This window comes from Oryzias melastigma, linkage group LG23 (genome assembly GCF_002922805.2).
Source record: "Oryzias melastigma strain HK-1 linkage group LG23, ASM292280v2, whole genome shotgun sequence".
Taxonomy (NCBI): Eukaryota; Metazoa; Chordata; class Actinopteri; order Beloniformes; family Adrianichthyidae; genus Oryzias; species Oryzias melastigma.
The window spans coordinates 12,371,203-12,394,577 of NC_050534.1; the positions used below are offsets into that span (position 1 = coordinate 12,371,203).

At 38.8% G+C, this 23,375-nt stretch overlaps 1 protein-coding gene across 1 annotated transcript in view; it reads left to right on the forward strand.

The window, feature by feature from the left end:
- wnk1b (WNK lysine deficient protein kinase 1b) overlaps nucleotides 1-23,038 on the forward strand; it is a gene marked incomplete in the record, with an annotated part of 82,127 nt that extends 59,089 nt beyond the window's left edge. The window contains 23 exon segments of the mRNA XM_036210266.1: nucleotides 2,678-2,751; nucleotides 2,832-2,985; nucleotides 3,070-3,186; nucleotides 3,724-3,834; nucleotides 4,021-4,072; nucleotides 4,339-4,476; nucleotides 4,588-5,461; nucleotides 5,596-5,921; nucleotides 5,995-6,056; nucleotides 6,321-6,377; nucleotides 8,416-8,499; nucleotides 8,598-8,634; nucleotides 8,713-8,792; nucleotides 9,238-9,531; nucleotides 10,509-10,780; nucleotides 10,954-11,029; nucleotides 11,113-11,242; nucleotides 11,661-11,858; nucleotides 12,114-12,185; nucleotides 15,609-15,650; nucleotides 18,032-18,195; nucleotides 19,348-19,404; nucleotides 19,502-23,038. Of these exon segments, the coding sequence (XP_036066159.1) occupies nucleotides 2,678-2,751; nucleotides 2,832-2,985; nucleotides 3,070-3,186; nucleotides 3,724-3,834; nucleotides 4,021-4,072; nucleotides 4,339-4,476; nucleotides 4,588-5,461; nucleotides 5,596-5,921; nucleotides 5,995-6,056; nucleotides 6,321-6,377; nucleotides 8,416-8,499; nucleotides 8,598-8,634; nucleotides 8,713-8,792; nucleotides 9,238-9,531; nucleotides 10,509-10,780; nucleotides 10,954-11,029; nucleotides 11,113-11,242; nucleotides 11,661-11,858; nucleotides 12,114-12,185; nucleotides 15,609-15,650; nucleotides 18,032-18,195; nucleotides 19,348-19,404; nucleotides 19,502-19,897 (3,867 nt within the window).
- Nucleotides 23,039-23,375: the final 337 nt, after the last annotated feature.

The window sequence follows — 23,375 nt, forward strand, 5'->3', positions numbered from 1 at the left end:
CCTCTTTTTGTCTTCCAACAACTTTAAATTGTACGTCTTTTTACTTTTAGAGCAGCTGAATCAGACATCATAGCAGCAAATGAAACAATGAGTTACTGAAGAAAAGGACAAAAGTAGCCTTTAACTGTGCAAACAGTCAGAATAATGATTGAACACGTTATGTGTCTTCATCAGAGTTGAAGTGGAAACAGCTCTTGGGAACATTTTGTCGTTGTTTTTCTTTTTGAATCATGTTTGACACTGCTACGAAAAAAAGACGTCTTGATGTCGAATTTCACTGTTGAAAATGTCAATTTATGCAGCATCAAGTGATACACCAGTTTGCTGTCTTAGAAAAAAAAAATAGATGATGATCCTCATTAACGAATAACTTTAACAACACACAGAAATGTATTTTTAAATGTATTTCTATTGTTTATATGACAAAGAAACTACCTTTTGCTGTATCGTAATTAATTGTTTGAATGCTTACTAAGCATTCACACAGTAGTGATTCTCCTGCTCCTTTCTACTGATGTTTTTTAGGACACATACGATTAGCTAATATTTTAGCAACAGGCTGACATTTTTGTTTAACTAATTTGGCGTTTACTGAGGTTTGTTAAAGCTATTTTGGACTTTAGCTAGTATTTTAGCAACATGCCAGCTTTTTCTTTGGCAAATTTGTTTTTTTTTTGGCTATGTTGGATTTTATCTAACATATTAGCAATGTGCTAGTGCATTTTTTTTCTCTTTCTTTTTGGATAATTTGGCAACTACTAAGGTTTTTTTTTTGTGGCTAATCTGGAGTTTAGCTCATATTTAAGCAACACACCAACATTTTTTTGATAAATTGATAAGCTTTGAGGATTTTTAAGCAATCTTACTACCATACACATTCAAAAATTTAGACCACTTTCAACAACCTTTAATGTTTCTTTAATGGAATTACCAGTCATTTAGCATTTTTGCAAATAGCTTTAGCATTTTCAGCCAATTCTTTAAGCAATTAAAGTAAATTGCTTTAGCATTTTTTAGCAAACTGCTTAAGGGTCTTCAGTGACTACATTTAGTGAATAGCATTCACACTTGGATTATCGCAGGTAACGCAACTTGTCTAGTTCTGTTTTGTGGTGTGTTATCAACTTGAGCAAGTTTAGCAGGAATTAGTCCATATTTGTGTGATAGACTAGGACACGTATTTAGAGATATTAATTGTTGAGACTCAGGGAAAAGGCTTTTTAGGGAGAAGAAGTCACTTCACAACCTGAAACCGGGACACAAACCCAAAAGTAAGAAGTTCAACCAGTGATTAAATATATTATTTTGTGTTTTTTGCCCATGATAAGGAATGTAGCTGCCCAGTATGATCCAATAATATTTTAATATACAACATTTTGCACTTAAAATACATCATAGAAAAAGTTATTTGGTCTTTTTTGAGCTGTAATAAATAAATAAATTCATCCTTAAAGAAGTGTGTGATCGAGCAGCTTGTAATCATTTCGCTACAGTCTGTTATTCAGAGCTGCTGCTCAAACTCATAATTTATTATCAAGCAGCTATGATGACCATCTCTGTGACGGCATCAGCATCATAAATAAAGACACGTTTGTTGTTGCTCACCAACCTAAAACCCATTACTCTCTGACTAATCTGGAAACCGTTTTTCCTCAATTACATATTTTTTTGAGGAATATTCACCATAAAGTTATAATAGTCTCATACTGTTAGGGTTAAAGTAAAAAGAAAATGAATTTAACATTTAGACTCATTTGCTTAAATGTGCAGTTAAGCTACTAAAAGTTATACATTTACTCAAAAAAATATTGTTCTTCCAAAAACTATGTTGTGAATATGTCATTTCTGGGGTTTTAAATCAAATTCCTTAGTTTTTAAACAATATTTCTGCCTTTTGTAAAAAAATCTATTTAAATATCTCTAAATCTGTTATTTTTAACTTTAATTAACATCCATATTAATGTATTCTATCTGTTGCCTGCTTTTATATCCAGTAAGAGGTGATTCATTTATCTATTATTTTGTATTATGAAATCCAGTTCTACCAGCTAATTGCAAGAATTATAAACCCCTTTTTGATGAATATATTTAAAAATCCAAAGCTTTCATCTGACAGGACTGTTATCTCTTTGATAGTAGGGAAGTTCTTGGTAAACTAAGATTTCAGTGCAACAAACTGATTAACCTCCCAACTACCAGAGGAAAAGAAAACGTGTCCAGGAAAAAATGTTTAAATCTGCTAAAAACTACAATTCCCAGACCCCACCCCTTCACATTTAGTATCGTTGAAATGTCCTTCGAAGATGCTAAAATAAGTTAATTTAGTAATTTGCAGAGGTTGGTAGAGGACAAATTTGCATTGCTGGTAGTCTGGAGGTTAATAAATAATTAGATTAATTTAAATTAGATTTGGCTTAAACTGAACTGTGTGCATTAAGTCTTTTTTAAGTGTTCTGTTCTAAAATGTCACCTAATCATGTTATAGTTTATGAAGATCAGCTAGCTTTGTATTTTTGGTCTTCATGCATAATTTCCTTTCTTTATACATATACTTTTGCAATATTTGCACAATTCAATTTGCTTATATTTTAATTAATCCTTTGGTTTATTTCCCTTATTTCACATTTTCAGTTTTGACGTAACCCCTGACTATTAATGTTCTTCATTTCTGTTTCAGTCGAGCTCTCAGTCATCAGAGCTGTCGCAGTCGCAGCAGCTGCAGCCACCTCTGCTCCTCTCATCTTTGGAGAGGTAAAATACTAAATCAACTGAACCCACACTTCTAGCACAAACATCCTTAAAAAAAAACGTTTTCTTTCTTTTTATCTTAGTGGTCATTCTGAGGCCTCAGGGCTCAGCGACGGCAACGAAGGCGGAGGCGGCGGCCGCCATGAGAGTCGCTCCAGCAAACGCAAGCCCAAGCGCTCCGTCCGAAGCCGATCGCGTCACGACAAGATGTCCAAAGCCAAACTCAACGTGCTCAGTGTAATGACACACCTCATTATGATTCTGTAGCATTCAAACATGCAGTCCTGTCCTTGTGTTTGATGATTGTTTGTGTCTGTGCAGATCTCAAACCGGGGAGACAGAGTCGCTGAGTGTCAGCTGGAGACTCACAACAGGAAGATGGTAACTTTTAGGTTCGACCTAGACGGAGACAACCCCGAGGAGATCGCTCAGATCATGGTACGACAGCGTTCAAAACAGTCATAATTTTTCTTTACTGCATAAAGGAGAAGGAATCGTTCCTTATTGGCCTTTGCAAAACATTAAATACGGTACTAACTGCATTAAATGGTTGTAAAAATATCTGACTTCATATCATTTAGAAACTCCTTAAAAAGTCTAAGACTAATGTGAAGGAAACCTTTTTGTAATGCTGCACAGCTGACAATACCAGGTTAAGGCTTTTTTTAATGCCTCTGTGACTTTTGGCTGAACTGTACTGAAGAGGAGGCAAATTAAAGCAGACAGACTAACTTCATTAGGATGTGAGCAGAGACTGTTTATATCTCCTCCACTTTGTCCACCAGAACAGTTTTCCATTGTTTGATGTTTTTTTTCTTCCAGAAAACGGTCCTTCTTGAGTCATGACCTCTGTGATCCATAAAAAGCTCTTAAATGTGTGATATCAATGTACTTTTGGACGCTCTCCCGCGTTCGTTTAGCTGTTAAAAATGATTTGCTAAATGTTTGCTTCTGTCCTAATGTGTGCACATTCAGGTTGAGAGTGAGTTCATCCTGGAGAGTGAGAGGGAGTCGTTTATTGAGCAGGTCAAAGAAGTTATCGAGAATGCAGATGAAAAATGTCTGGACAGAGATCCCAACAGTCAGGTAAAAGCAAGTGTTTTGCATAGAATTGTAGTGTCGTTTTCTAGGACATAGTTCCTGCAGAGCGGCAATAGTTCATTAGAAATTCACCTAAGCTGTGTGTGAAACTGTAGGAGTATATCATTTTTTATGTTGTTTTTTTTTTGTTAGTCATTTTGTCTTTCTAAATATTTTTTTGTTGATCTTTAGTTGACAGGTGACGAGAAAGAACAGATCCCTGCAATATCTGTCCCTATGCCAGGTAGGAACCACAAGTCACCTGAAACAGTAGAGAGTTATTCACTGAAATATTTAAATGCTCACACTTTTGTTTAGATAGCACATTTTTCTTAAATATACATTTATTTTAATTAAGACAAAGCACATTAATCAATATTGTAGTATAGTTAGAGATAAATTTGCCAGAATTAGCACAATCGTTATTACACCTATTGTCCTAAGGCAGGTTTCTGATGTGAAATTGTATTCTATTATGGGATTTTTATTCTTATGTCTTTTTTTTTCCAGACATCCCTTGTAGTCCATCAACACAAGTGGTGCACTCAGCAGGGCGGAGGTTCATCGTTAGCCCCGTACCTGAAGCCAGGCTGAAGGAGCTGGCCTTTACTTCCCCTCCTCCTTCAGCCCTTTGTGTTGCTGACACTGGTAAGGATGCATTTCACATTTTCACTATTTAAATTGTAGAATAACAAAAAAAGTGAAGATTTTAGATATTGAGGAAAAAGCTTTAATCTGTCTACATCTCTGTCGTTCCAGCTCCGTCTCAACCTCCAGTTCCAAGTTTGAGTTTGTCCCAGTCTGCAGGAGCGGTCAGCTTACAGCAAGCCTTCTCTGAGCTCAGACAGAACCAGTTTGACCCAGGACCCAGCACCGCCCCGCCCTCCATTCCCTCCGTCCCCCTCGTCCCGACTGCCCATCCTCTCCTGCAGAGCGCGGCAGCTGCCGTTTCTTCCCGCTGCAGCACGCCCGTTTCCTCCGTTGATGGACTTCTTATTATAAACCAGGCGAAAGAACAGGTGCTGGACGTCGCTCATCCTCCTCTTGCGGCTTCCTCCACCCCGTCAGCCGCACCCCTTGCCTGTCAAAGTCCCCCTTCTTTATCTCCTCCTGCCTCTGTGGTGAATCAGTCCATCCTTCAGTCGCAGCTGATTTCTCAGCCAGTGATGCCGCCGTTGTCCCAACCACAAAGCCAGGCCCAAGCACCGGTTCAGCCCCAGGCTTTCCTGCCGCCGCTACCAGTTTCTGCTGTCACTGCAACTTCAGTACCTCCCACTTTACCCACAGCCAGCATTCCTCCGACGGGGCTCATCTCCTCTCCTCCTGCCCAGATTCCAGTATCTTCTCCTCCGTGTTCCACTCTTGCAGCCAGAGAAGTCTCATCTAATCATCCATCTCCCACTTCCTCCCTTACATCTCACCTGCCCTCCTCCCTCATCTCCACCACGGTCATCCAAAGCCCCCAGCTTGGCCCTTCGACCCCAATTCTCTGTCCCTCCAGCTCGTCTTCAGTGGAACTACCGCCTGTGGTCACCAATTGTTCTTTGGTCCAACCAACTTGGGTCCACACTCAGCCGTTGCCCCCAGACCTTCCCGGGCAGACGCACACTCCCTGTCTGGACTGTGACACAAGGTGGGGGACAATTTCCATCACATGATGTTCTGAAAAGTTAGATAATTGTTGAAGGCTTCTCCTTTTTAAACCAGAGTTGTATATAAAATTTGAATAAATAATTCAACTTTTTAAACCTTCTATTTGTGTCCCAGAGGTGAGGCTGCCTCTGACTCCCAAGGAAAACCAGACGACATTCAAATTCTGGACAAAAAGCTGCGGACTCTGTTCATGGACCTCGGAGCGGGAGGGACATCCGCCCCGGGAGACGTCTTAGCTGCTGATCTGACCTCCACAGTCTCTGTTCCTGGTACTTCGTCCCCGGTTTGCCCTTCCTCCAGCTCCATCATTCCTGTCACCGCTCCCAACTCCAACCAGCAGGCTCCTCAGCCTCCCTCCAGCCTGGCCTTGGGCCCAATGGGCTCCCCCGCCCCAGTACGAGGCCCCGGGACTCCCATCTCCAACCCTGCTGCACCAAGCGGTAGAAACAGGATTTTACACGTTTTAAACATTCTAAAACTTTTAAGTAACTTCATGACTTCATTTTTCCACAGTGATACCTTCCTCTTCCATAAGCCAGACCACTCCATCCAAAGCCCCCCTATCAAGGCTTCCGGTAAGTTCCACCGTTTTTCACATCCTATCAGTCGTCATCTAGACATTAACAGCATGTGCATGTATTGGAGTGAAGCTTTCAAGCTGTTCTACACTGAAACGTTAAGATAAACAGCTAATTTAGTCTCGTTCAGGGTGGCCTGAGCCGTCGCAGCATGGACGTTCCTTTTAACATCCTCCATGACAACGACTTTGTAATCCTCACAAATTTTTTCAGCTGTGTTTCTTTCTCCGTTCTCTCCATTACATCTTTCTCTGGGATTAGGCCACTTCTCCTCCTTCAGAACTCCTGACCTCCTTGCCTGGACCTTGTCTAATACAGGTGTTTTTATTCATTTATTTGTCATGTTTAGGGTGTCCTGCAGCGCTCACTCTTTTCCTGTCACTAGCTTTGTGTTTGTCTTCATCTAACATAGTCTGAGCATTCATGTTTGTAGCACTACTGCTTTTTACAGAACCTTGGACACGATACAAAAACTGTCTCCTTAAAATAAGAATTTGTGGTATAGTTTTAGTACTTTGTGGGTACACCTTAGCATTTTTGTTGCCACATTGTATTTTTTTGTGTAATCAAATTAGCATTTTGTGAACACAAAAATTAACATTAGGTTTGGACAAATTAGCATTTTATTAGCTGTTTGTGTACACATTGGCATTTTGTGCTCACAAATTAGCATACTGTGTGCACACATTAGCATTTTCTGCATTTATATTAGCCTTTTGTGCACACAAATCAGCATTTGGTGTGCTAACATTAGCATTTTGTTCACACACATTTGCATTTTGTGTGCACACATTCGCATTTTGTACACACAAATTAGCATATTATGCACACAGTAACTTTTAATGTTCACAAAAATAGCATTCTGTTTGGATAAAATAGCATTTTATTCACTCTTTGTGCACACAATTCAGCTTATTGTGCGCACACCTTAGAATTTTGTGCACACACATTAGCAGTTTATACACACATTTGGTATTTATGCACACAAATTATCTGTGTACACACGTTAGCATTTTAGCGTTATGATTAGCCTTAGCAATTTGATTCTGTGCACACAAGTTAGTATTTTGTGTCCACAACTTCGTTGTAGGAGCTGATGATACTAACATACTACTGGTAATTTGTGGCCACAGAATACTAGCGTGTGTGCAGAAAGTACTAAGTTTTGGCCACAAAATTCTAATTTTTGCACAAATTATTAATTTCATTGAAACTATTTTTATTTTTTGTTACGTGTCATGTCCAAGGCTTTTTCAGTGTTTTTTTTCTTTTTTTATATAAAACTTTATCAAATGCATATTTCTTTTATTATTTCAATAGTGACAACTGACTAAAAGCATCAAACAATGTTCCTAATACAGCACACTTTCAAACCAGAGCCCATTACATTTAAAAAAAGAACATCTCATAATCTGCAATAAAGACATTTTAATTAAAAAAAATAAAAGCTGCGTACAAATAGAGAGATTCCATCAAAACAGGATAAACGTGAAGACCTTCATGAACTCTGATGCACATTTAATATCCCAAAGAGATTAAAAAGTAGTTCAACAGAGACTGAGACGGCAGTGAGAGCAAAAGCAGCGCAGACTGACTTTAATTTCCAGGCTGTGTTTTTGTAGCTTTTAAACGCACAACGCAGTGAATAATGAGACATAGCTTGCAGCTCTCAAATGAAAAATCTGACCTGCCATGCTAGAAAATTCCCTTCTAGGCTGTTATGTAACTAAATGAGACTTGTCCAGTTTGATTAAGATAATCCTGCTGAAGCCGGAGGTTCATACGCGGTCAGACTAAAATGAAGGATTTCCTAATTGTTGCTAAATTGCTGAAGAGCTAAAAAATCTTTAAAAGTTCTACACATTTACCCTCCAAATGGGTGTTCCTGCAAACAAAAAAACAATTTACAAAAAATGGAAGAAGAGGGATTAGGTTTATTTAGCCTTGAATGAACTTCTAGACATCTGTTAATCAATATTTTACTTTTTTAATTAAATTTTGATTTTTACCTAAATCATCAACGTATAAAAAATCACTACAAAATAGGATTTCCTAAATAAAAACTATTTTACTATTGTGTTGTGAAAAGTATTACACAATCAGTGGAGTCTGCTTTATTTCTATAAAAATGTTCATCTTACAGGAAGTTTATCATCATCTGAAGATTTAAATCTACTTAATCGTTTTGCAGTAATTTCTTTAACTCTGAAGAAGTTAAAAAACAACTACCTGCTTTGGCTTATCTGTGCTAATGCTACCTTAATAAAATGGCTCAAATGTGCTGGCTGCTCATTCCTGGCTGCTTTATGGTTCTTTGTTAGAGCTTGTCTGACATTAAGTCTGTTGATACTTCAAGTCCCAGCAGCCTCTGGAGGATCTGGATGCCCAGCTGAGGAGAGCTCTGAGCCCGGAGACGGTTCCTGTCAGCTCTCACACGCCGGTGAGCACCAATCTGCTCTTAAAAATTCTATTTGGAAAAGATTGGAACCGTGTTGAGACATTTCTTAACCTTTTCTTATTGTTTTGTGTAAATTCCAGGCCTCTCTCAGTAGTTTGTCTTCAATAGGACTACCAAGTATGTAGATGTTATTTAATGATCATATTAAGCTTTTTATTTCCAACTCAGTTGCTAAATTTCTTATTTCTCCTTTAGTTCCTTTTTCTTTGGCAGACGAAAAGGCGTTTGCTCCTGCTCCTCCTTCAGTGGGTGGAAGGAAACTGGGAAGATTTGAGGTAAAAGCAGATTTAAAGTCCCATTCCGATTACGTTGGAGGTATTTTATAAACATTCCCAGGGTCTTTTAATTATTTAAAAAAATGTTTTCTAGGAAATAATTCCTGCAGAGTGACTGTAGTTAATTTGAAATTTGCCTCTGAGCTGTGGGCGGGACTGTTGGGGTAGAGCAAACCCGCCCCCCTTTCCCTCCACAATGCTGAGAACTCTCTGTTGAGAGCGTATTTTTTTCTGCAAAAATTCACATCAATTTAAATAAAAATTACTCAAAAATTCAATTTTAAGATTAATTTTCCTAATATATGTCCTCCTTCATTGTAAAAATGGCATAAGAAGATGTTAAAACCACCAAAAACATGATTTTTTTCAGAGTGGGTCTTTCAAGCAGAAGATTCCTAAACTGGGCAGAATGTCGACCTTTTTCTTCTTCTTCTGTCTTCTTCAGGTATTACCAGCTGCAGAGGAACCTGCTGTCCAGCAGCCAGCCTGCACCGACTCCTCCTCCTCCACCACCTCCTCAACGTCATCCTCGTCGTCGTCCTCATCCTCTTCCTTTCTGTCCAGCCCGGAGAACACTTTGCACAAAAACTCCTCGTCTGTCCTGAGGGTAGAAGGCCGACAGGCTGGGGATGTTGTGGATGGATTCCCCCAAAAGAATTCTACAGGATCATATCATACCTCTCCGTTCACGTCCCCCTGCCCCTCCCCCAAACCCGCCGCCGTCACTGGACGCATTCAGGTAACAGTTGTGTTAGCCTACATGTGTAAAAGTCGAGGCCCGTGGGCCCGATCCGGTCCTCTGGATCATTTTATTTTATTGTTATTAATTGCCTGATGTTATCTTGCTCTATGGAGGGCAAAATATTGAAAGTTATTTGAGGTTTAAGTTGATTTATTCTGGAATGATATTCCTGCCTTTTATTATTACAAATTATATTAAAAACGTATGGTTTTAAAGTTTTTAATATTAGCATTTGTCTAGATTTTTGGATTATTTTGGAATTTACTCAAAATTTTTTGGATATTTTGGAGTTTAGCTACTATTTCAGCTACATGCTAGCTGTTTTGGCTAATTTAGGCTTTTTTTCAGTTTTTTAGGCTATTTTAAAGTTTAGCTATTTTTTCAGATAAATGCTAGCAATGTTGGCTAACCAAAGATTTTTTGTTTGTTTGTTTTTTAGGCTAGTTTTTCAGCTATCAACTTCAGCGTTTTAGCTATCAACTTCAGTGATTTCAGCTATTAGCTCCAGTGATTTCAGCTGTCAACTTCAGTGTTTTTAGCTTTCAACTTCAGTGATTTCAGATATTAGCTCCAGTGATTTCAGCTATCAACTTCAGTGTTTTTAGCTTTCAACTTCAGTAATTTCAGATATTAGCTCCAGTGATTTCAGCTATCAACTTCAGCGTTTTTAGCTATCAATTTTAGCATCTTCAGTGGCCAAATTCAGCTGACAGCATTCACACTAGAATTATGGCAGGTAATTCTACATATCTAGCTCATAATTATGTGAAAAAGTTACTGTTTTAAAGTTCTAAAAATGTGGTTTTAGAGTGTTCAATAAATGGTTATCCTGTTCGGTCCACGACATAATTTGTGTTTTGGATTTTGGCCGCTTGTTGGCTTGAGTTTGTCACCCCTATGTTAGCCTGTTCCTCATTTAGCAAACAAACCATCATTTGATTTCTTTCTTTTTCTGTTTTTTTCTTTTATTTTAGGCTGCTACAAACCCAGAATCCCGGGTGGGAAGGTTCTCTGTGAGCCGAGCCAACGAGCAAAGTATCGAGTCCAAGCCGAACCCTCCGCCTGCTGCGCAGACCGCTAACGGACCCAGTCATCCAGTCCACAATTTGAGCCCAGGAACCCATCACAAAACCTCCTTACCGACTCTGAACACCAACTCCTACAGTAACTCCTACATCAGCAGCGACAACGATTCAGAGTACGAGGATGAGGACTTCAAACGGGAAGTCAGCCGCCTCAGAGAAAAGTCAGTTATACTTTCATAGCCCTCCTTCTCCTTTTTTATCTTATATATTATTTAATTTCCTCTTTTTATTCCCATTAGCCTACACTTTACTTAATTACATCATGAAATATTAGGTTAATTAGTTCTTTTTTTGTTTATTCTGTTAATTAAGTGAGCTTTTTTCCCTAAACCAGACACATGCGGGAGATTCAGGCGCTCCACGTGCGTCAGAAGGAGGAAATAGAAACTCTGTTCACCAAACTGGGAAAGGTAACCCTTTAAATGACAGAATAAAACTCCTCTAGTTTACTGAGCATCACATTCAGCTCAGTAAAACTGTTGTTTTCGTGCAGGCTCCTCCTGCAGCTGTGATCCCTCCACTTATCACTTTGACGGGCCGGCGGCGTCGACCCACCAAGAGCAAGTCCTCAAAATCCTCCAGAGCCGGCTCCACGCACGGCAGCAAGAGTCCATTGCAGCCAGGTGAGCCTCTCTAAATCTGTGATCATTAAATACAACATTTAGTCATAACAATCAGATATGTATGTCCCCTTACAGTACTTACTATTAAAAGTATTTTTTAGTTTTTGGTTAAAATAAAGATTTTTTTTAATTATAGTTATACAACAGCTTCAAATGTCAAACCGTTTACTCTGTGCCCTCTCTATGTTCACGCATTCATGTGCAAATATTTGTGCGCGCGCGTTGATTTGCTTGTTTATGTGCACGTGGTCGTATCCTGAATCAGGCATGGAGCTTGGAAACCTCTGACAGCTTCTCTCGTCTGTTTTCTGTGTTTGTGGGGGTGTCTCTGTGATCCGTCTGTGTTTCTGCGTCTGCTTTCTGCGTCCGTCCATCCTTGCCCCTCTCGTCTCCTGCCAACGCCCTGTGCGATTTCCAGACAGCACTTTATCCGCTCAGAGCGTCCCGACCATGTGTGCCGGCCAGCTGGCCGCGTTAGCCCCCGGAGGGCTAGTCGACTCCGAAAGCAGCACCGTCCTCCAGCCTCTGAAAACGTCCCCCTCCAGCGACATCTTGTGTTCCACCTACACCAGCGACGCCGCTCTGTCTGTGCCCAGCCTGTGCGCTCCGACCCCAGGTGAGCCGCGCAGCATGCAGACAAACGCAAAGCACGCAACAATACGTGTGTTTGTTTTCTCTGAGCGGATAACAGCGGGAAGGCTCATTCTGTTGTCGTTCTTTCCACTCACTCCTCTGTCTTCCATAAACCTTTTTCTTTTTCTCTCTCTTTCTCTCATCATTTCCACATCTCTGAACACCTCCATCGTTTCCGTTACCCCTTGTTCTCTCTCGCCTCCTCCCCCCTTCTCCTTCCCTCCTCCCCTGTTTTCAGGCTGTGCAAAGTTCAGCTGGGGCTCAGAGCGTTTGGCCTTCAAGCCCGGTGGCAGAAGAACGCGCTTTCTGAGTACGCCCTGCTTGGCTCTTTGTGTGTAACGCTTTATTTCTTTGCTCTTCTCTTTTATCCTGCTTACTTAACTTTTGTTCAATGTTTTTGTTAAGAGATCTGTTAATTCCTGATTACTTTTTCTCCTCAGACAAGGGTAATACTACCAACATGCCAGTTAGTATTGAATGCATTGTACTCTTTTTTTGTTGTAGGATTAAAACACAAAGGCACACTTATTTTAAAGGGCCTATACCATGTTGTTCTTAAGCCTTTCAGAGTAAACTATATTCATGTTTATGATAGAACAAATTATTTATGAAATATGAGCTATTATTGTGAGTTTTTTTCCTACCCTGAAGTAAGACGACTCAATCTTTGAGGCTCCGCCTTTCGCTGCTTATGGGTCATGACGTCATCCTTGACGTCATCATACCCAGAATGGGTATCCCCAGTCTCAGGCATCACTGATTTCTTTTGTAACTCTCATTTTGTCCCAAAAAGCTTAAAGAGATGATGGATGATCACAATATGCTTTATCATGGGGCTTTTGGGAGTTTATTGTCATATTTGCATTTTTTCCCCTTATATTCTATGTAAAACAACAACAGCTTCTTTTGTTTGACTGATTTAGAATAAGAAACGCGATTTATGAAATTGACTATGTTAAGGAAGCATTTAACAATGAACAATTATTAAATATTTGTTGTTTCTACTGAAGATTATTGGGGGGCACAGATTCTGGCAGGCTGGATTAGCAACAGCCTGACAGAATCCGTGCCCCCTCTTGTTTAACGTAGAATATGTGGTTTAAAAAACATAAACATCACAGTAAACTCACAAAAGCCCCAGAATAAAGTCTATCTACAGTCTCTACACTTTTTGGGACTAAATATGAGTGTTACGAAACAAATCAACGATACCTGCTGGGAATATACATTCTTGTAGAGGGAACATACCTTGACGTAACACTTGCCTCGGCATTATCTGTGTTTTGCCCGCAAAAGCAAAAAGCATCCGAACATTTGCAAAGATGGATGTGCATACCGTATATTTGCAACTAGTAGCCCTGGCCATTGCTACACTGGTTGTAGCGATGGCCAGGGCTAGCAGCTGAGTTAGCTAACGGCTAAGGACTGCTAGCTGAGCAGCGAAGCTAGCTGGTGAGCACCACTAGCTGAGCAGCGAAGCTAGCAGCTGAGTGGCATTAGCTGAGCGGCATTAGCTGAGCTGCCTTAGCTGAGTGGCAAAGCTAGCAACTGAGTGGCACTAGCTGAGCGGCATTAGCTGAGCGGCCTTAGCTGAGTGGCAAAGCTAGCAACTGAGTGGTACTAGCTGAGCGGCCTTAGCTGAGCGGCAAAGCTAGCATTGAGTGGCATTACCTGAGCGGCATTGGCTATGCAGCGTTAGCTATGCAGCGTTAGCTATGCAGCGTTAGCTATGCAGCGTTAGCTATGCGGCGTTAGCTAGCAGCTAAGCGGCGTTTAGCTGAGCGGCGTTTAGCTGAGCGGCGTTTAGCTGAGCGGCGTTAGCCGAGCACCACTAGCTGAGCTACAAAACTAGCAGCTAAGTGGCGAAGCTAGCAACTGAGTGGCGTTAGTTGAGTGGTGTTAGCTGAGTGGCGTTAGCTGAGTGGTGAAGCTAGCAGATGAGCGACGTTAGCTGAGCGGCGTTAGCTGAGCACCGAAGCTAGTGGCCGAGCACCGCTAGCTGAGCCCAGAAGCTAGCAGTTTAGCAGCAAAGCTCGCGTCTGAGCACTGCTAGCTCAGCTGCAAAGCTAACGACTGAGCACAGTTAGCTTAACGAGGAATCTTATAGTTGAGCACTATTGGTGTTTGCGTTAGCCTGGGGGCGGTTCTGGCAGAGCAGACTCCTTCTGAAAGGTGTGGTTCTCACGTTGTGACATCAGTTCGTGAGAACCCGCTTGTTTTCATGAGCTGGTGCTCCTAGTGCAGGGTTATAGAGGAAAAATCTTAAATCCATGAACGGATCAAAAGACTGCTTTGGGGTTGTTTATGGTGAGGAATGAACATTATAAGAAACTTAGAAGCCCAAAAAGTTGATTTTGCATGGTATAAGCCCTTTAGATTAGCAAAAATCTAATTGGATTACGTTTTTTTTAAATACTATTTTTAATAGTCCTCACCTGTCGACAAGGTATTATGGTTGATAGCACCCTCAGAAAATTTAAAGACCAACTCCGATCACCTTTTTATCTTTTTGTGGTCTTTAAATTATGATTATGCAATTTTTAGACAAAATTAAAAAAAATGTCTTCAGGAAACTTGTGGCTTGTTCGTCTGCTCCTGATTCACAACAATTTGAATACAGAAATGCTTAGAAATGCAGTTTTAAGCTTCATTTTCTCAATATATGTCCTCCATCTTCAGAAACATGTCAAAAACACAATTTTCATCGGAATGGGTCTTTCTTATTTCAGTTCTGCTTAAGATGCAGACTAGCAGGGCAACAGATAATCAAGAGCAGAAAGTACTTGCAGTGAACCCCCCCTCATTGGGAAACAAGCTGAAGACTTTGTTGACTGTGGGACTAAACAAAGTCACGACGTTGTAATAAAGTCAATTTTTTTACCATCATGTCGAAAACAGTCCCGATCTGACTTACATGGCCTTTTGGGGCATGTGCCACATTTCTTATTTTTTATGAATATCTGGTGCTATTTTAAACCATAAGTGTGTTTTTAAATCCATAAATAGTTAGAATTTGTACACTTTAGAATATATATATTTTTGCTTAAATATTGAGGAGTTATTGAGGAGTTCAAACTGTTTTAAAATTGTATTTCATTTTTAAAGTTGTTTATAACGTTAAAAGAGGTACTTTTAATTATTACTTTCATTTATAGTTTCCATTTAAGCACTGAAATATTTCACAGAGGTATTTTTCTGAACCCTCTGCAGCTCAAACCCTTTCTGCTCCCTCCCTTCACCTCCTCACCCCACCAGGAACCTCCCACCTCCACCCCCCTTTCACTGCTCCACCAGGGGTGGAGAGATACAGACCTGGGTCGTTTTACTTATCTGTTAATATCTAAATGTTTAATTGAAATGATACACGTTTGACCCAGTTCTGATCGACCCATGAGCTGTAAGGAGGAGGGTCAGAATCCGGCTGCCCAAAAGCATCTTAAAACCATCGTGTTTCAGTCGGTGAGGACAGAAAAACAAAGGCGCTTTGAGAACTTCACTCTTTTTAAATCCTGTATTTGGTCTGAAAACACAGAAAACTCGCAGACTGAATTTCAGATTCACTTTTTAACTGTTTGACAGGTTTTAAGATGCTCTTTGTCAGCACAGCCTGCTCACTGTTTTTATTTGGAGTAATTGTCACACCAGGATGCACTGTTGTTGGTTGTGTGGTCATGTGGGCGGGGTTTAACTCTGACTCTCTCCCAACCCTTGATTGTCGTCTCCGGGCGCACAGGGAAGATGGTGAAAAAAGTCTGCCCCTGCAACCAGCTCTGTAGTAACTATCTCTCTTTTTGGACTTTCCTCTTTCCATACCTCTGCTCGCTTGATCGCTCATCCCTCCCTCCCTCCCCGACCGCCATGTATGAATTTTAATTTGACCGTCAGCCTCACTAGAGGGTCAGTTTGGTTCTATCAGTTAATTTTGACACAAATGGGAGTTTTAAGATGAAAGACTAAACTGATCTTCCAGATTCAAACTGATCCTGCATGCAGATCCCACCCCCAACACCCCGATTTTAAACACTGTTACCACTCTGCCTTGCACCGTTTCTACTTTACCCCCATTATGGTCTGAATTGCGTTGACCAGAATTCCTTGCTGCAGTAGTCAGTTGTGGTACAGACTCCCCCCATTCTTACTTTTCTCTATTTTATTTAGCATGAATTAGCAGGTTTTTTTATCAGAACAAATGTAAAGTATGTTCTTTTTTAAATGTTCCTGCATATTCTGTTTTTGTTGTCGTTGTTTTTTTAATATATAAAAAATATAAATATTTCACATTTTCAGAGCTTGGATTCCAGGTGATTTGCTGTTAGAAATGTATATTCAAATATTACAGGGAAAAAAATGTGTTCATTCCACTTTTTAAAGAAAAATGACTTAGAATACCTGAATCATTTGATCAAATACAAAAACAATATTTTTTACTTTACTATTTACTTTATTTTTACTTGCAAAGTCTGTGATTTAATAATTTTCTTATATAGACCTATAAATAAACGACTTTAGAAGTGAAAAAAATTAAAGAAATGACTAACACTGGTAAGTGTTTACCACAAACTTGAAAATGAGAATGTATTTAATCCCACCCCTTTACAATTTAGATTTTATAATACATTTTATAATTTGTTAAAATGCTATAGACCAGAAATAACAGACATACAAGCCAGCACTCATAGTAAACATGTATTGTAGAGACATTTATTATACATTCTTATGTCCGTATGGTAATAAATTACTTAACAGAAGCACCAAATTAAAAACGTTCCATGAGCAAGAACTTATTTTTTAACAAGTGCAAACTCAGTTTATTTTTCTTTTTAAACCATCAGTGGCATAAAATAAAATGTTTTATGGTTTTCAAAAAACAGCTGTTTAAATGGGAATGTATGCAGGAAGTTTTTATGTGGAGATAGTTTACTGTGAGAGTTTAGTGGAGTCAGGACTGCCACCTTGAGGTTAAGAGAAGCATAACAATGAAAAGGATTTGTCTTAACACTTTTTATTTTCTTTATGTACTGTGTATGGATTTGGAAATGCATTTAATAAGGATTTTGAGTTTGATTTCCACCAAAAAGAAGAAACAATTCAATAATGAAAAATATAAATTTCTTTTGTACAATGTTGTATATATTATAAAAAGAAATCCAAGTTACTCTATAACTAAGCAATTGTTGATCCTAAATTAATGGCTGGAAAGTGCAGTATTTAAAAGTGATTTATTACAAGCAATAAGAATTTTTAAAAAGTACAAGAAAAAGAAAGAGACATACATCTTTATCAAGCTTAAGTCATGAATTGATTGGAAAATAAAAAATAAATAAGTAAATCAAAATACACATATATATCCATATATATACAATACATCCAAATAAGCATGTATATGATGCCATTTTATTTATAAATTCGTGACATATTGAATCTATAAAATGTAGTTTGCCAAAAATTGTTACATTTATTACCTAAAAATGTTTAAATTACTTTTTTATTAATTTAATTAATTAAATTTCTTCCAAATGTGATGTTTTTCCTTTCAGACCAACTTCTTGTTAAACGTATTTTTCTTAGCTTCTTATGTTTTGCATTACAGTTTTTGTTCAGATCATCAGTAACATGTCGCTTCTGTTAATCCTCTTATTTCCAGGGTTTCCCACATGATGTTCACAATGATGCAACACTTTATATTTGTTTTCCAAAAAAAATATTCATATCTTCTACAAAGCTGCATGCAGCTCATGGATTCATTTTCAAACACTTTATGTTGATGCACACAAAAATACAAACATTTATTTACAGCAATCGGTGAATTATGTCGTGCATATTTGTTTTCTTTTTTTCTCTCTTTTTAAAACATTTTTTTACAGCTTTTGTTTAGTTAGAATACCTAATTTGCCCAAACATTCATAAATAAGGATCCAAACTGGCACAGGTGTCGTACGATTATGTGGGAAACTCTTGATTTCCGCCAAGAAGACTGAACAAATACATTTTCTGACCATGTTTACCTGCCATAAACTCACCTGAGCAGACTCCTCCCCTTCTCCTTGTTAAATCCAGGCCAGCTTCACCCCGTTACAGATAATATCATTTAATCTTCATACTTCAATGTCTTAGAAATGAGTTTTTCATCTCTTTTTACCTGTTTTATCACCACAGGGACTAACAGCACAAACGCAGTGGGCGGTTCCACTCAAAGCCAAGACGGCTCCCAGTCTTTGCCCGCCAACATATCCGCCTCCCACCAGAGGAAAGGAACCTTCACAGACGACCTCCACAAACTGGTGGACAACTGGGCCAGAGACGCCATGAACCTCTCACAGGTTAGCCTCAGATTTGGTCACTTGATAGTACACGTACATTAGATGATGTTCAGACTTTTAATTTAGCTGATTTGGAAAATAAAGTAGAGGTGATTGAAATTACAAACTGCACTTTTTACAAGTATTATTATTATTATTAATTTAAAAAACTGAAGAAAAGATCAATTAAGATAGATTGGTTGAAATACTGAAGCGAAAACTACTCCAAATAATAATACAAAAAAGGAAACGCAACATTCAAAAAATACATGAACAAATACATAAATATGTACTTTATGAAGGTATGTATTTCTAAGAAAAAATCACTTTTTGTCATTCATGTATTACTTGCTTAGTTTAGCTGTCTGCAACTTTTAAGGCTTTAAATTGCAATTTAATCCATCTTAATAGCTACTTAAGTCCAGACTTAAAAAACTGAATCTCAAGAAAGTAAAAAGAACCTTATTTTAAGAAAAAATATTCTTAGTTTCTGCTTTGCAAGAAAAATAATCTTATCAAGAATGTTTATTAAATTAACAAAATTATCTTACTTTATAAAAACATATAATTAAAAAGAAAATAATTCTTGGTAAGACCATTAGCAAGTTTTTTTTTGCTTGATTTAAAGTAAGGTAAGAATTTTTGACTTATTTCTAAAGAGCCTGTTTTTACAGTCTAACAAAAGTCAAAAAGTCCCATTTTTTTATCTGTTTTGTGGCCATTAAGCCATTTTTTTATCCAACTAAGTTTTAAAAAATATATATTATTTAATTGAAGCAGTCTTATATATTTCCTTTATGAAGCAAATTTAACTTTTTGCTTTTACCAGCTGCACATAAGAGTTCCTTTCACAGTAAAATACATCGTGTGTCAAAGAAGACCCTCTGGCTGCAGCAGATTTACTTGAATTAAAGGTGTTTTTATTATTATTATTATTTTTCTATGCCTTCATCCTTTTTCTCCTTTTGCATTGAATACACTACTACTAGAATCCAATATTGTCTTTTTTAATTAACTAAAACAAATGAACATAAACTAAAATCCATTATTTATTCAAATTGTTAGTATTTTTCTCTAAAGCCCAAGAGTCACAATAGAGTTTTAATTTGAGTTATTTCACTATTGTAGTTTTTGGATTCACTCTTAAATTTTGGGGGGATTTTTTTTCTGCAGGGGAAGCGCAGTGCCAAGCAGCAGCAGCAGACCCCCGCGCAGGGACACAGCTATGAGGTTGGTGTGATCTGACTCAGTTTAGTGCTGGCATTAGAAGCAAATTTGCTCTCTGGGTTTAGAAACGCTTTTATTTTGAAACTCTCCTTCCTCACAGGTTATCCAGTCAGCCGGTCTGAGCAGGAAGTTCTCGGCTCCCAGCCAGTTGTGTCCCAGCAGTCTGGGCGGCTCCGCCCACCTCCCTGCAAACCTCGCCTCCGCTACCTCTCTCGCGGCCCGCAAGGGCTCCTTGTGCCACCCTCCAGCCTCCTCCACTCCACCCGCACACTTCATCCACTACACGCCGACTCCCGCCTACAGCGCACAGTGGTCTGGTCCGGCTCTGTCCAGCGCCCCTCAAGCACCGCTGGTGAGCACCTCTCAGCCCCTAGGCCCCTACCCCACCCCGCAGGGCCATATTCCGGGGCACCCCCCGCTGCAGGCGTTTCATCTGAGCAACACCATGCAGAAGTCAGTCAGCAGCCCAGGGGGACCCAACTTGAGGACGACGTAGGACTCGGGATGTGGGCTGGTTTGAATCACGCCCACCTGAAAGGAAGTGAAGAGGAGCTTCTCATGGACTGGAAAAAAAACTGAGGAGAAGGACCGGATCAGGAAAAAAGGAAACGGACAAATGAAAGAAAAAAAGCGAGTGTTCTCTCCCTCTGTTAGCATGTGTGAGAAGCTGCCACAGACACACAATCTTCCTCCCCGCTCGGTGAGACTGACAGCTTTGCCAAAAGATCAAACGTAAAGGAAAACACGAGTCGTGTGCAATGTTAAAAGGCCAAAGAGGTTCATTGAGGGTCTTATATTTCTGTTAAAGTAGAAGGTGCAGGGATGAGGAGGTTAGAGGTTACATGGAAATAAGTCAGTAGAGTTGCTCCTGAGTGGATGCCAAAATGCAGCAACAGTTTCATTAAAGTCCTTAAACAGAAGTGAATATTTGGAGCAAATGAAAGCACAAACTTAACCAGATCAGCATCACTTGTAGCCCTCAGGGTCTCCTTTTGAAAACGGAGGAGCGGGGGCTCCATTTCACTCCTCCTCCTCACCACTCATCCTTCTGTTCTCTCCATCATCCGAAGCAATATCAGCAGTTAGACACCAGAAAAAAAGAATAAAGAACCGTGGCCTTGTTACAAGAGTAATATCAGTGCTTGTACAGTTTACTTTTCAGAATGTCGTCTATTATGATTCCATTTTTTTTTTCTGTTTTGTCGGGTTTGTTTTGCTCACACACCAAACGCATGAGACGTTTTTATAAGTACAGCAGTTTACCCATCATCGATTTCTAGTGTCATAACTTAGTTTGGGTTGAATGCAGTGTACATGATTGTTGTTCATAATTATTTAAAAAAAATAACAAAAAAACAAAAAGGTGTTCTGTCAATGGACCTGTTCTATGTGCACATCGCTGTACGATGTGGAAACACTGTGATTATTTTTGTTGTTTATTAGCAAATGTTAGTTTTTGAGGGGGGTGGGGGGGGGTAGACAAAAAGCATCCATCCTTTCACTTTCACTTCAGCTGTTTCTTTCTTTAAAAATGTGAAAAAACATAATTTTTTTCTCTTTAGTGCAGAACAAATGCCTTACGTCACACAAATTGAAGGCGATTAAAAACAGCAGATCAAAGCGAAGCTAGCTACTTTTTATTTCTTATTACAGTACTTATATATCAGACACTTTAAACAGCCCCCCCTTTCACCCCAGGTTCTGTTAAATGAATGTATAAACCAATGGTGTCCAATTTAATGTACTTGAAACAAATATTTTACTGTCTTTCCCCCCTCCCCCACTGCCTAGTTTCCCTCGAATCCTCTAGTTCGTCTGGAGGAACTCGTAGTGCCTTGAATCCTTTCTGTCACTTCTTTTGTTTTTGTTTTTGTTTTTTTAGTTGGAATGTCCGGATTCTGTTTTACAAAATCCCGACTGGAATTTGTGGGTGTTCATTGAGGCTGGTTTAGGAATGTTGTATGTAAAGGTTTAAATCCCTCCCCCAAAAAAGATGTCTGCTGCCGTTTTAGACCAAGCGTGACGTTTGAGTAGCCACCTTTTCCATCATTTGTGTCGATTCTGTTGCTTTCTGCTTATTCAACTCAAGAGACGAGACTCACTGAAGAGGTATCTGAAGCTCAACCCGCTCTGTATTTAGAGGCGTTGATCTAAACCTCCTAAATTCCCAATTGCAATGTTACTTTTATACCAGAACATCAGACTTTTTTTCTTTTTTTGGTCTGAAAATGTGTGATGTTTACCATTTATAGTGATTAACTTTCCTGGTTTGTTACAAAGTTTAAATGTCTTCAAATAAACAGAAACTAAAAAAAATCCAATTAGATTTTGAAAAAAAAAAACATGACTTTTACAGTCATTAAAAATGTTTACTTCTATCTTGTCCTTGCTAAGTTGAGGTGACCACTAAAAGAAAAAAGAATCAGTGTTTTCTGTATAGATTAAAAAAAGATGTTTTTTAACCAAAATATCCTTCAGGTTTGGTGACATTTCTGCAATTTCTGGTTGTGAAATTGACTCAATCTGGTACCAACTTGGATGTCAAAGGTCATGCCTCTCCGCTATTCCGCTGTGATGTTCACATTTCACGAAAAAAGAAGTCCAACAAAAGGTATTGCTTTTTTCTTCTTCTTTTTATCAATGCAACATTTTTACTACTAAGCAAGTTTGGTTGAAGCTGTGAATTGTCGTGGAGCCACTTTGCTTTATCTGATGATGTCTGGACTTTTTTTGCAAACATCAAAAGCAAAAACCCCTGAAAACATGTCGACCTGCTTTTACTCACTGGAGCTGCTTGTTTTTCAGTGCTGAGAATTTACCCCATTTTTTTTTTTATTTTATTTTTTTACATCTCTACCACATAATTACTATGTAAGAAGTACTTACAATGCAATGGCTGCGATGCAGTAATATTAAAGTGACGGTTACTTATCAAACCATGAGATTGCCGTTGGGTTTGACCTCAGTTTGTAGTTTTTGTCGGTGGACTCTTACTGTGAAAGGCTTCAGGCGGTTTTATTGTGAAAGTGCCTGAAGCAGTGGTTACATTAGTCAAACACATTAAAATTCAAATTGTTTTTTTGTTGTTCTTTTTTGCAGTTTTAGGACTTGTTTTGTTGCTTTTTACTGTAAACGACAACAAAAAAAGACAAAATAAAAGCCTCTGAATGGATCATCACATTAACACAAATACACACTGTAGATACAGATTCTGTGCGGTCCCTTGCTGTTTTTTTTTCCTTTTTTTGCTTAATCCTGTGAAACCATTTTGCTGTTACTAAAAGCATTCTGCAATAGTTTTTGTTTCCTCCGATGCGCTCACCTTTTATTTTTTAGAGTCTCTTGTTTTACGTGTTGTTTTAAAGTCTAATAACGCCTAATTTAATTCAGTGGGTTTTTCTTTTTCTGTGTTGTGTTGAGAAAAAAAAAGGTGGTTGTTCGAATGGATGAGTGAAAGAAAACGACATAAAAAGTACCTGTAGGGAGTCATAGGCAGCCTTTAACGGTATGGTTTGCACTAAGTAGCCTATAGTGTTCGAGCTTCATATTAAAAACAACAAAACTTTGCGCTACAGTACAATGAAATTTGTTACTTTATTTGTAAAAACTTAATAAAGAAAAGTTGTTAAAAAATGGATAATGTTTTGTCTTTTATTTCTGTTACTAAATCTTACACAGCCCTGAACATGACATTGAAAAAAAAGTGTTCCCTCCTATGAAGACAAGTTAGCATTTTGTGTACGCAAATAGCTATTTTGTAGCTACAAATTAGCACTTTATTTGAATTTTGCACAAGTTAGCATTGTGTGCACACAAGTTATTTTGTTATCCTCACAAGTTAATTTCTTGCCCGCAAGAGTTACCATCTTGTCCACGCAAGTTTCTTTACTGTTCACGCAAGTTTCTATCTTGTCCGCTTTAAGTTTCTGTATTATCTGCGCAAGTTACTAAATTCTCCACGCAAGTTTCTTTAT